Raw genomic sequence first — 13,373 nt, forward strand, 5'->3', positions numbered from 1 at the left:
GACCTGCTGAGTTACTCCAGCTTTTGTGAACAAAGATCCATCAATGTCCTGGTGATTTAGCTAAGTGAGACTGCGTGGTGAAGCCACATTTGGATTGCAGTACCGTACAGTACAGTGGCACCCCCTGCTGGTGACAGAGACACCAGTGGCCGCCTCAGGCTTAGCAATGGATTAAACTTCGTAGTTTAGTTAGTTTAGGCAGCATTTTAGTAAACCTGTTCTGCACCTTCCCTGTGATGGGACGACCAGTGCTGCACCAAACCAACCTTCCTACCGCAACTAGAGAGCAGTCCTGAACTACTAAAGACAAACACAAAAAGCTGGAGTAACTCAGCGGGAAAGGCAGCATCTCTGCAGGTGATCGAGACCCTTCTTCAGACCCAAAACGTCACCCATTCTTTCTCTCCAGAGATGCTGCCAGTCCCGCTGAGTTACTTCAGCTTTTTGTGTCTACGGTTTAAACCAGCGTCTGCAGTTCCTTCCTACACAGTCCTGAACTACTGTCTACCTCATTGGTGACCCTCGGACTATCTTTGATCGGACTTTACTGGCTTTACCTTGCACTAAACGTTATTCCCTTATCAAGTACATGTAAAACTGTGAATGGCTCGATTGTAATCATGTATTGTCTTTCCGCTGACTGGTTGGCACACAACAAAAGCTTTTCACTGTACCTCGGTACACGTGACAATAAACTACCTAGCGATTTGCACTGGCACGCCGCACACCACAGAGATACCACTGCACCGCCCGCCGGAAACGCAGCTTCTGGGTGCGTTTTACAGCAGAGGCCGCATTTGCCCTCAGCTGGATAATAATACTGCATGCCCCAGTCTGGAAGAAAAGTCAGGGAGTGACCCTGCTCTCCCACCAATGTTTACCCCCTCAGCCAGCACCATCAAGGCACATTATTGAGCCATCCGGAGGCTGTGTTTCCGACGGTGGGGTGGTATCTCGGTGTTGTGCGGAGTGCCAGTATCAATCGCCAAGTGCTGATCTCGGCAGTGGCTGTGTGAAAACGCGGCGGGCGGTCTCACGGAGAGGTGACGCGAGGCTGCGGAACCACAGCTGAGGAAGACGTGCTGAAGAGGACTGGAGCACATCTCCAGCATCGTGGATCTGAGTTATGACACAAGACCAGAAAAGACATGGACCTCTGAACCTCGAGTAGAAATGGCGTGGGGGGGGGGGGGGGGGGGGGGGGGAGGGACGGACGACTTCAGAACAATACACGTGACGGAGATTAGAGAAGGAAGGGGAAGGTTAAAGCATCACTTTAAACTCTGTCAGCTGGGAGAGAGGGGCCAAATACATCTCTCAGTGGGCTAATTTAAGTCGTGCATATGTGTGAAGAAAAAACATGCTGGTCTCAAAGCTAAGTGCTATAAGAAAATAACTGCAGATGCTGGTACAAATCGAAGGTATTTATTCACAAAATGCTGGAGTAACTCAACAGGTCAGGCAGCATCTCGGGAGAGAAGGAATAGGTGACGTTTCGGGTCGAGATGCTGCCTGACCTGTTGAGTTACTCCAGCATTTTGTGAATAAATACCTTCGATTTGTACCAGCATCTGCAGTTATCGACCCGAAACGTCACCCATTCCTTCTCTCCCGAGATGCTGCCTGACCTGCTGAGTTACTCCAGCATTTTGTGAATAAATACCTTCCAAGCTAAGTGCGGTATTGCAGTGTGTCCTTCATGGTCATACATTCAGGAACAGGTATCAGTGACTGTGTGCAATGTATCAGATGCTGCAGAAAAGTGACTTGACCTTTTTCCTTCATTATGTGAATATCTAATGCATGGAACATAGAATAGTACAGCACAGGAGCAGGCCCTTTGGCCCATAATGTCTGTGCCGAACATGATGTTGTAGTGGGCCAAGTAGGCCGAAATAACGACAAGTAGTCAAGGTTAACGAAAGTGTGTTTACTGTATCTCTGGAACTCCAAAAGGGAATGAGAGTCGCCACAATGTCAAGTTAAACTAATTTCATTACTTTGCAGGAAAAAACCCCTGCAGATGCTGGTTTAAATCGAAGGTAGACACAAAATGCTGGAGTAACTCAGCGGGTCAGGCAGCATCTCTGGAGAGAAGGAATGGGTGACGTTTCAGGTCGAGACCCTTCTTCAGACTGATGTCAGGGGAGGGGGCGGGACAAAGATAGGATGTAGTCGGAGACAGGAAGACTAATGGGAGAACTGGGAAGGGGGAGGGGTTAGAGAGGGAAAGCAGGGACTATCTGAAGTTAGAGAAGTCAATGTTCATACCGCTGGGGTGTAAACTACCCAAGGGAAATATGAGGTGCTTAACTTTCATAACTGTGCACGTGATCCATATCTCTCCGTATATGGGTGACGTTTCGGGTCAAGACCCTTCTTCAGACTGGAAAAGAAGTCTTTGAGAAGTGACAAGTCTTTCCTTCTCTCCAGAGATGCTGCTTGTCCCGCTGAGTTACTCCAGCTTTTTGTGCCCATATGCGTGACGCGTGAAGAATGTTTTCACTCACTCGAGAGACAATGTTTGCCTCGGTGGTGTCCTCCACGGACTTGTCAGAGGTGTCCATGACAGGCTTGTTCTGACCATCTGATTGTTCTGTCCCTTCAGAAGCTGCCAGAGTATGAGCAGTCTGTTCAGCAGCAACACGTCGAGTCTCCAGGATTCCACCTCGTCCCTACCCCGAAAGTTGGGCTCTTCCAGTAAACAGCCTCTCCGTGCCCTCTACGACATCCTCATCTCTCCCATGGAAGGGGTAAGTGAGCCCCGCACCAGCCTGAACGCATTGTTGTTGTCACCTTGTGAAGCTCCCAATCATCCATACATCAGCAACAAGCTGTCTGCAGTCGTTGGTGGCACCAGACCCTGCGGAACAAGCTGCAGTCATTTTCCAAAGTTTAACGTGAACAACTGTAGAACGAGGAAGGTTTGCATTCGGATGCCGGGGGAACGATATGCTCCATAGAAAGGGTACAGTCTAAGAAGTAAACGGTACACTGTAGACCAGAGTACAGAGAAGATTGTACCTGAGGGCCTGAGCTTCAGGTAGAGATTGAGCAGGCTAGGACTCTATTCCTTGGAGCGCAGGAGGATGAGGGGTGATCTTATCGAGGTGTATAAGATCATGAAGGGAATGGAAAGGGTAAATGTACACAGTCTTTTACACAGAGTAGGGGAATCAAGAACCAGAGGTCATAGGTTTATGGTGAGAGGGGAAAGATTTAATAGGAACCTGAGGGACTACTTTTTCATTCAGTTTATTGTGTGCAATCCTGATCGCCCCCTCACAGAAAGGATATGGAGGATTTGTCGAGGGTGCAGAGGAGGTTTACCAGAATGCTCCCAGGATTAGTGGGTATTAGCCACAGGGAGAGCTTGGACAGACTGGGATTGTTTCCTCTGGAGCACCGATGGTTGAGGGGAGGCCTGATAGAAGTATCTAAAATGATGACAATAGACAATAGACAATAGGTGCAAGAGGAGGCCATTCGGCCCTTCGAGCCAGCTCCGCCATTCAATGTGATTATGGCTGATCATTCTCAACCAGCACCCCGTTCCTGCCTTCTCCCCATACCCCCTGACTCCGCTATCCTTAAGAGCTCTATCCAGCTCTCTCTTGAATGCATTCAGAGAATTGGCCTCCACTGCCTTCTGAGGCAGAGAATTCTGAGGCATGAGTATCGTAGATAGGGTAAACAGTCGGAAGGGTGGGAATGACAAAGACTAGAGGGCACAGCTTGAAGGTGTGAGGGGCAAAGTTTAAAGGAGATGAGCAGGGCAAGTTTTATTAAACATGGAGGGTGGTGGGTGCCTGGAACATGCTGCCAGAAGTGGTGGTGGAGGCAGATACGATAATGGCATTTAAGAAGCTTTTAGATGGGCACGTGGATATGCAGGGAATATGGATGATGTGCAGGCAGAGGACATCAGTTTAAGTTGGAATGCAAGGTGAGTGCCGTGTACACAGTACCAATCAGTAGGGTTTGCAGAGACCGTGACAGATCTACGTGCCTGAACAAATGTCCAGCGCTTTCTCAGCCTGCGTCCACACTGCTCTCTCTCCCACATGCATCCTCCTCTTGTCTGGAAACGCTCTTGCTGTCTGCCATTCATCTGCAATGCTGGGTACCAGTGGGCAATGCAGTTATGCTGACGATTATGTAAAGGGGAGAGAGAAGACGCACACTAGAGGATATATCACAGAGATATTTTTATTGGAGGTATCAGAATTGGTTAGTGTGCTAGGGATTATCCTGATGAAGAACGTTTGTGGGCGGCATGGTGGCGCAACGGTAGAGTTGCCGCCTTAAAGCGCTTACAGCGCTAGAGACCTGGGTTCGATCCCGACTATGGGTGCTGTCAACACAGGGAGTTTTGTACATTCTCCCTGTGACCACGTAGGTTTTCTCTGAGATCTTCGGTTTCCTCCCACACTCCAAAGACGTGCAGGTTGGTAGGATAATTGGCGTGGTATAAGTGTAAAACTGTCCCCAGTGTGTCGGGTAGTGCTAGTGTGCTAGTGTGCGTGGGCCGGAGAGTCTGTTTCAATGCTGTATCTCTAAACTATACTCAACTCAACTATCTCAGTGCCAGGACTACTGCAAGTTGATCACCAACTTCACTTTAGCACTGCCCTTGGTGAGGAAAGGAGGTGGTTTATCATTTTCGTGCCAGCATATCACTAGTTAATCACTAGTTTTGTAAAATTACTCTTTAGGTTGACGTGTGAACACGAGTTAGTGAATAACTTCCCCAGCGGGCTGGAGCGGAGGGTTTGAGTTACGAGGAGAGATTGGGTCGTCTGGGAGCGTCTACCCTGGTGCGACGGAGGCCGAGAGGGGACGTGACCGAGGTGTGGAAAATTACGAGAGGCGTTGATGGGATGGAGAGCCGGCGTCTGTTTCCCTGGTAGAGGTGTCCAAAAGTAGAAGGCAGAGAGTTACGATGACAGAGAGGAGGTTTAAGGGGGAGCTGAGGGGTATATTTTTCACAGATGCAGTAGTTGGTGTCAGGAATGAGGTGGTGGAGGCAGGAACAGCAACGGCATTTAAAAGGTACCTGGTGGACACAAGATGCTGGAGTAACTCAGCGGGACAGGCAGCATCTCTGGAGAGAAGGAATGGGTGACGTTTTGGGTCGAGACCCTTCTTCAGACTGAAGAAAAGGCGCCTGGACAGGTTTGGTTTAATTTAGTTTAGAGATACAGCATGGAAACAGGCCTTTCGGCCCATCAACACTGCACTGACCAGTGATCCCTGCACATTAACACTATTCTACACACTAGGAGCAATTTACAAATTTGCAATTGTACCGAGCCATTTAACTTACAAATCTGTATGAATTTGGGTTACGTGAGGAAACCGGAGATCCCAGAGAAAACCCACGCAGGTCATGGGGAGAACGTACGAACTCTGTACAGACAGCATCCGGAGTCAGGATTGAACCCGGGTCTTTGGCGCTGTAAGGCAGGAACTCTACCGCTGCGCCACCGTGCAAGGTCCTTGAATGAGCGAGGCAGAGGGGATATGGAATTCACGCAGGCAGGTGGGATTAGTATAGATGGGTGTGATGGTCGGCATTGGCGTAGTGGGCCAAAGTGCCTGGTTTTATTACAGTGGACACTTGACCAAGGACAACCCATGCCGTGGGCTGGTATATAAATGTGGAACTGACAGTCTGTAAATTCTTTGATTGTTGCATACGATATTGTGAAGAAACATGAACCTCTGTGGATGTAATGGTGAGCAAAGAGTTAAAGTGTGTCTGACTCATCGCGCTGATAAACAAGAAACTCTTGTACTATTTTTACATGGGTGGCTAATTTATAGTCCTCAGAAAGACAGCAATATCATCAAAGACTCACCCTCTCCATGGTATCTCATTTCACAGTGCCAATGTAGTATTGTGGTCATAACTTTAAAAAATATTTGTTTATTATAGTGTAGGAAAATAACTGCAGATGCTGGTATAAATCGAAGGTATCACAAAATGCTGGAGTAACTCAGCAGGTCAGGCAGCATCTGGGAGAGAGGGTATGGGTGACGTTTCGGGTCGAGACCATTCCCTCTCTTCTAGATGCTGCCTGACCTGCTGAGTTACTCCAGCATTTTGTGATACCTCCGATTTGTTTATTATATATCGCCAATGTGCATTGTATTTATGGGCCTGATAAGCTGCTGCAAGTAAGAATCTCATTGTTCAGTTGTTGGAACAGATGACAGTTAAACACGCTTGGCTTTTGTCATTGTTCAGAACAGCCTGGTAGTTCATTTCAGAGGAAGCACACAGTGCTGAAGCAACTCAGCGGGTCGGGCAGCATCCCTGGAGAATATGGATAAGTGAAGCTTTCAAATTAATTTACATTCCGGTTCAGACCAGCAGATGGTGCCAGAGGTCCATGTTTTTATCATACCTTTCAACGGCGCGATCAGAAATAACATTTCCAGCAGAAGAATGTGTCAAATAAATGAGGTCCAGATAGACACAAAATGCTGGAGTCACTCAGCGGGACAGGCAGCATCTCTGGAGAGAAGGAATGGGTGACGTTTCGGGTCAAGACCCTTCTTCAGACTGAATCAGTGGAGAGGGAGATACAGAGATAAGGAGGTGTGAGGCGTGAAAATGAGACAAAGGGGATGCGATCAAGGAAAATGTAGAATAGATCATTGTTAGCTAGGAAAAGGCACCAACAAAGCAAACAGAGATAAAATGTTAACGAGGACAGTCAGACTAGTCGGAGAACTGGGAAGGGGGGAGGAGGGATGGAGAGAGAGGGAAGGCAAAGGTTAGTTGATGTTAGAAAAGTCAATATTCATACCGCTGGGGTGTAAGCTGCCCCAGAATGGGGAGAAGGCAGGAAAGGGGTACTGATTGAGAATGATCAGCCATGATCACATTGAATGGCGGTGCTGGCTCGAAGGGCCGAATGGCCTCCTCCTGCACCTATTGTCTATTGTCTATAATATCCTTTCATGCGGGCTATCTATTTCCTTCCAAACTTCCCCTTTTGTTTTCAGTTGAGGACAGTGTTCACATTTGCAGGCTCTCTTTGGTTTGAACCCTGACGTCGGAGCGTGCAAGCTGAGATCAAAACTGCACAAACACAGATCTTTCCCAGTCACATTAGGGAACTGTGATTGGTTTGCCATTCTCTGGGAGAGGGAGTTAGCTGTCTGCATATTAGTGCAAGTTTGTGTTTGAGTTTCTGAAAGCAGAAGTCTTCATGCACACAAGTGCACTCCACTCGCTGGGAGCGAGCGAGTGTTTAGTCCTGGCCTTCTTACGGCAGAGATGTGTAATTAGTCGCTGAGGTAGTGTGGCGATCCTCTGCACAGAGGGCAGGAAAGGCAGGGCAAGAGAGAGGGAGAGCTGACTGCATGAGCACCATGGTTGGGGCCGTTGGTGGGGATTGGGGTATGAGGATGGGAAATGGTCAGTGTTGAAGGGTTTTCAGGAATAGTTGGGGAACAGGAGGAGAATCATGTATGAAGATAGACACAAAATGCTGGAATAACTCAGCGGGACAGGTCGCATCTCTGGAGAGAAAGAATGGGTGACGTTTTGTGTCGAGACCCTTCTTCAGACTGAGAGTCAGGGGAGAGCAAGTACAATACAATACAATACAATACAATATATCTTTATTGTCATTGTACCGAGGGGTACAACGAGATTGGGAATGCGCCTCCCATACGATGCAATAATTTAAGTAATTTAGACAGCAGCAACCCAACGAAACGAAACAGTTGTAACAGTTTTGGACAGGGTAAAGTGCAAGTTGATCTATGCGTTGTGGCCATCCGGCTCAGCAGGACCGGTTCATAGCATATCATATATCATATATATACAGCCGGAAACAGGCCTTTTCGGCCCTCCAAGTCCGTGCCGCCCAGCGATCCCCGTACATTAACACTATCCCACACCCACTAGGGACAATTTTTACATTAACCCAGCCAATTAACCTACATAAGCTATGGCCCTGGGGATGAAGCTGTTCCTGAGTCTGGAGGTGCGGGCGTAGAAGGCCTTGTATCGTCTGCCCGATGGAAGGAGTTCGAACAGACTGTTGCAGGGGTGTGAAGAGTCTTTGTGGATGCTGGTGGCTTTTCTGAGGCATCGTGTGTTGTAGATGCCCTCCAAGTCTGGTAGCTGTGTTCCGATGGCCCTCTGAGCTCTATGGACTACCCGCTGTAGAGCTTTCCTTTCTGCCTCCGTGCAGCTGAGGTACCACACAGGGATGCCATGCGTTAGGATGCTCTCTATGGTGCAGCGGTAGAAGGTCGTCAGCAGCTGTTGGGGTAGACCAGACTTTTTCAGTGTTCTTAAGTAGAACAGTCTTTGTTGTGCCTTCTTGACCAGCGCAGCAGTGTTATTGGACCATGTTAGGTCCTCCGAAATGTGAGTGCCCAGAAACTTGAAGCTGGACACTCTCTCCACACTGTCCCCGTTGATAGAGATCGGGGCATATTCCCCGTTATGTGACCTACGGAAGTTGATGATCAGCTCCTTGGTCTTGGTGGTATTTAGGGACAGGTCTAGCGATATGGAAGGGTAAGGTGTGAACACGACAGATCATAATCATAATCATACTTTATTAGCCAAGTATGTTTTGCAACATATGAGGAATTTGATTTGCCATACAGCCATACCAATATAAAGCAACAAAACACACAAAAGACATTTTAACATAGCCATCGCTGACGTCGCCACCTGGTGGAATGGGAAGGATGGTAGGATGTGTAGAGTGGTTCATTGTTAGCTGAGGGGAAGGTGACAACAAGGCATACAATCAGTAAAATTTAATCAGGAGGACAGTGAACTAGGAAGAGGGAGGGATGGAGAGAGAAGGAATGGAAAGGTTGCTTGAAGTTAGAGAAATCAATATTCATACCACTGGGTTGTAAGCTGCCGAAGCAAAATATGAGGTGCTGTTCATTAATGTTTGGACCCAGGAGAAGAATAGATGTGAGATCTTCACTGGGACCAGGAAGGGTTGGGAACCTCCACCCATGTTGAGGAATATTGTGTTACCTTGGCACTCCCAGGGTATTCCTGTTTGACTGAGTAAGTAAATGCCTTGCTCAACTTGACCCTCTTGTTCCTCGACTCCCACCCCATTCAGTCTCACAAGGTTGAATCAGACTGGGATGTACCTAGATGGTTTTCTTTAGTGCTGCAAAATAAGACAGAAAAATTATTATACAAAAAATAAAGTGCTGGTGGAACTCGGCAGGCTGCATCTGTGGAGTGAAGGGACAGACGACTTTTTGGGTCGGGACCCATCCTCAATCTGAAGAATGTTCCAGAGCCAAAACACCGTTTGGCCACTGTCTCCACTGCCTGACCCGCTGAGTTCCTCCAGCAGTTTAAAGGCACAAAACGCTGGAGTAACTCAGCCGGTCAGACACACGTCTCCGGAGAAAAGAGATAAGCCGGTAGCGCAGCGGTAGAGTTGCTGCTTTACAGCGAATGCAGCGCCGGAGACTCAGGTTCGATCCTGACTACGGGTGCTGCACTGTAAGGAGTTTGTACGTTCTCCCCGTGACCTGCGTGGGTTTTCTCCGAGATCTTCGGTTTCCTCCCACACTCCAAAGACGTACAGGTATGTAGGTTAATTGGCTGGGTAAATGTAAAAATTGTCCCTAGTGGGTGTAGGATAGTGTTAATGTACGGGGATCACTGGGCGGCACGGACTTGGAGGGCCGAAAAAAGGCCTGTTTCCGGCTGTATGTATATGATATGATATGATATGATGATAAGGGACGTTTCGGGTCGAGACCCCTCTTCAGACCCAAAATGTCACCTATTCCTTTTCCCCAGAGATGCTGTCTGACCTGCTGAGTCACTCCAGCTTTTTGTGTCTGTCTTCGGTTTAAACCAGCATCTGCAGTTCCTTCCTACACATACTGAGCACTAATATCGATGTGGTCCACCAAGGGGAGAGTTGCTGGGGAATTTAGCAATTTAGTATCTGCTGAATGCAAGTGGACAGTGTGCAGGGCAGCACAGTGGGAAACATTCTCTGCCTGTGTAAATCTCACAATAATTCAATATGTATTCTTATTTTGTGTTTTTATGACTGTTGGCAGATCAATTTCCCTCCTGGGATAAATAAAGTTCTATCGTATCGTATCGTAGAACATCTTCAACTGACACATGTCCTGTGTTTATAGATTTTCAAACTGCACATGTTCGGTTTAAACTAGCATCTGCAGTTCTGTCCTACACTCCACCAGCCGTTTTGTTGTTTTGCTGAAGTTTCCAGCATCTTGTGTCTCAAGATTCATCGTGATGTTTCACTCTGGGAAGGTAGACTTTCAGCCTTATCCTCGTGAAGTATCTTGGTCCAGGTTCTTTGTGCCTGGGAGTTGAGAGAGTGCCAGTTTCAGTAGAGGGCAGCGTGGTGCCGTGGTATACAGATTGTGCTCTGCTTGATTTTCAAAAGCACATTTATCTCATGTTGTAATGTGTTGTGAATTTTGTGCAGTCGGTTGTGGTGAATTTATCTTTTGAACCACAGGGTATTCTCACAGCAATGTGCTAATCTATAAATGTATTTTTATTCATGGTATGAGTATCCCTGAACCACATGAAATATCCGTATGGAGGAGAGAGTAAACAAGCTCCTGAAGACCTGTTGACACCACTTTCTCATCAGTCAATAGAAAGTGCATGCAAATGGCTCCCGCGGTGTGATTATTCTGCATTATCCTCCACTTTGGTACAAGGGGGAGCGCTGAGGCCAGGCACACTACATGAAAATGCTGGGGAAAGTTTTACAGCGTCCATGGAAAGAAAGACAATATTAACAGTTACTTCATTGAAAGTGCTATCACAGGTAGACACGGTGGCAGAGAAGGCTTTTGGTACACTGGACTTCACCAGCCAGGTACTTGAGATCAGAAGTTGGGACATTGTATTTTACAGTTGTATAAGACATTGGTGAAGCCGCTGATGGAGTACTGTGTTCAGTTTTGTTTTTAATCTGGAAAGAGTGCAGAGCCATCCCAGGTCTCGGGAGCCTGAGGTACAGGGAGAGGTTGGGACAGGCGACAACTTTATTCTTTCGAGCACAGGAGGCCGAGGGGTGGGATCACCCAGAAGTGTATAAAATCATGAGGGGAGTAGATAGGGCGAATGCACAGTCTTTTTCCCAGGAGAGGGGAAATCAAGAACCAGAGGACATAGGTTCAAGGTGAGAGGGAAAGGCTTCAGAGGAACCTGAGGAGCAACGTTTTCATGCAGTGGGTGGTGGGTATATGGAATGAGCTGCCAGAGGAGGTAGTTGAGGCAAGGTTTAGAGGGATATGGCCAATATAGGAAATGTTTAGAGGGATATGGCCAAGTTGCCTTGGCTTTGGTCTTCCCAATTTGATCTATATTTCCTTTCTGGCATGAATGGCACTAGGATTCTTTAAATGAGTAATCATATGAGGAATAGTGCCAGTAGATATAATCACACCACTTAATGCCGCCTCTGTCTGGGGTTGAAATTAGACACAAAAGCATGCACATCCTCACTTCAGATGTTCCGGTGGAAGGAAGGTCATGGATGAAGCAACTGAAGATTGTTGGGCCCAGGGTACTGCCCTGAACAACTCTTTTACTGAGATGCTTTTGTTCAAAAGCTGCCCTGATGTGGGTAGCAGTCACTTTCGTCTTGCCCCTGGAAATCAGTCCATGTTTACACCAAGCTGGTGATGAGGTCTGGAGTCAAAACCCTTTCAAACACATCATTGTAGTCTTAACAAAGGGAGGAGGAGAGATTGGCAGTCAAACACATGTGGCCTGCAGATTGGACCTTTGTGTGTTTTAGAATGAGTTAAAAACCTTCACGTGATTGTCAGCCTACTATCAACCAAACTCAGCCGTGCTTTTCCAGTCCTGGAGAGATCTGGCAGCTGACGGCAGGAGGAGTGTGAGTGTTTACTCCGTGCTCAGTAACCACCAGGTTCAACCCCGACTCATCTTCCATGAGATAGACACAAAAAGCTGGAGTAACTCAGCGGGACAGGCCGCATCTCTGGAGAGAAGGAATGGGTGACCCTTCGGGTCGAGACCCTTCTTCAGACCGAGAGTCAGGGGAGAGGGAAACGTGAGATATGGAAGGGTAAGGTGTGAATACGAGAGATCAAAGTGGATGAAGCTCAAGGAAAATGTAGAATAGATCATTGTTAGCTCAGGGGAAGGTGACAATGAGGCATACCAAGTAAATGTTAATCAGGAGGACAGTCAAACTAGTCTGAGAACAAGGAAGGGGGAGGGATGGAAAGAGAGGGAAAGCAAGGATTACTTGAAGTTAGAGAACCCAATATTCATACCGTTGGGTTGTAAGCTGCCCAAGTGAAATATGAGGTGCTGTTCCATGAGTCATTGTATCCAACACTCCCTGAACACCTTTGGAACCCATCTCCTCCGGGAACAACTCCATCCTTCATCCTCCATCCAACTCAGCTCCAAACAACTCCAGGACGTCCTTTATCAATAGACAATAGACAATAGACAATAGGTGCAGGAGTAGGCCATTCAGCCCTTCGAGCCAGCACCGCCATTCAATGCGATCATGGCTGATCACTCTCAATCAGTACCCCGTTCCTGCCTTCTCCCCATACCCCCTCACTCCGCTATCCTTAAGAGCTCTATCCAGCTCTCTCTTGAAAGCATCCAACGAACTGGCCTCCACTGCCTTCTGAGGCAGAGAATTCCACACCTTCACCACTCTCTGACTGAAAAAGTTCCTCCTCATCTCCGTTCTAAATGGCCTACCCCTTATTCTTAAACTGTGGCCCCTTGTTCTGGACTCCCCCAACATTGGGAACATGTTTCCTGCCTCTAATGTGTCCAATCCCCTAATTATCTTATATGTTTCAATAAGATCCCCCCTCATCCTTCTAAATTCCAGTGTATACAAGCCCAATCGCTCCAGCCTTTCAACATACGACAGTCCCGCCATTCCGGGAATTAACCTAGTGAACCTACGCTGCACGCCCTCCATAGCAAGAATATCCTTCCTCAAATTTGGAGACCAAAACTGCACACAGTACTCCAGGTGCGGTCTCACCAGGGCCCGGTACAACTGTAGAAGGACCTCTTTGCTCCTATACTCAACTCCTCTTGTTATGAAGGCCAACATTCCATTGGCTTTCTTCACTGCCTGCTCTACCTGCATGCTTCCTTTCATTGACTGATGCACTAGGACACCCAGATCTCGTTGAACTCCCCCTCCTCCTAACTTGACACCATTCAGATAATAATCTGCCTTTTTATTCTTACTTCCAAAGTGAATAACCTCACACTTATCCTTTCCCATCAATGATCTTTCTCCCTTTGCCCTCACTTCTCCAGCCCAGAGAGGCACGGAGAGTCAGACAATGAATGG

General features: G+C 47.6%; 1 protein-coding gene across 2 annotated transcripts in view; it reads left to right on the forward strand.

The window, feature by feature from the left end:
• The window catches only part of ttc28 (tetratricopeptide repeat domain 28), a 394,517-nt gene that overhangs the window by 302,951 nt on the left and 78,193 nt on the right, over nt 1–13,373 (forward strand). For both annotated transcript variants that reach the window (XM_078421482.1, XM_078421484.1), the window contains exon 13: nt 2,609–2,753. In XM_078421482.1, the coding sequence (XP_078277608.1) occupies nt 2,609–2,753 (145 nt within the window). The remainder of the gene's footprint in view (nt 1–2,608; nt 2,754–13,373) is intronic.

Source organism: Rhinoraja longicauda, chromosome 25 (genome assembly GCF_053455715.1).
Source record: "Rhinoraja longicauda isolate Sanriku21f chromosome 25, sRhiLon1.1, whole genome shotgun sequence".
In the NCBI taxonomy this organism is placed as follows: domain Eukaryota; kingdom Metazoa; phylum Chordata; class Chondrichthyes; order Rajiformes; family Arhynchobatidae; genus Rhinoraja; species Rhinoraja longicauda.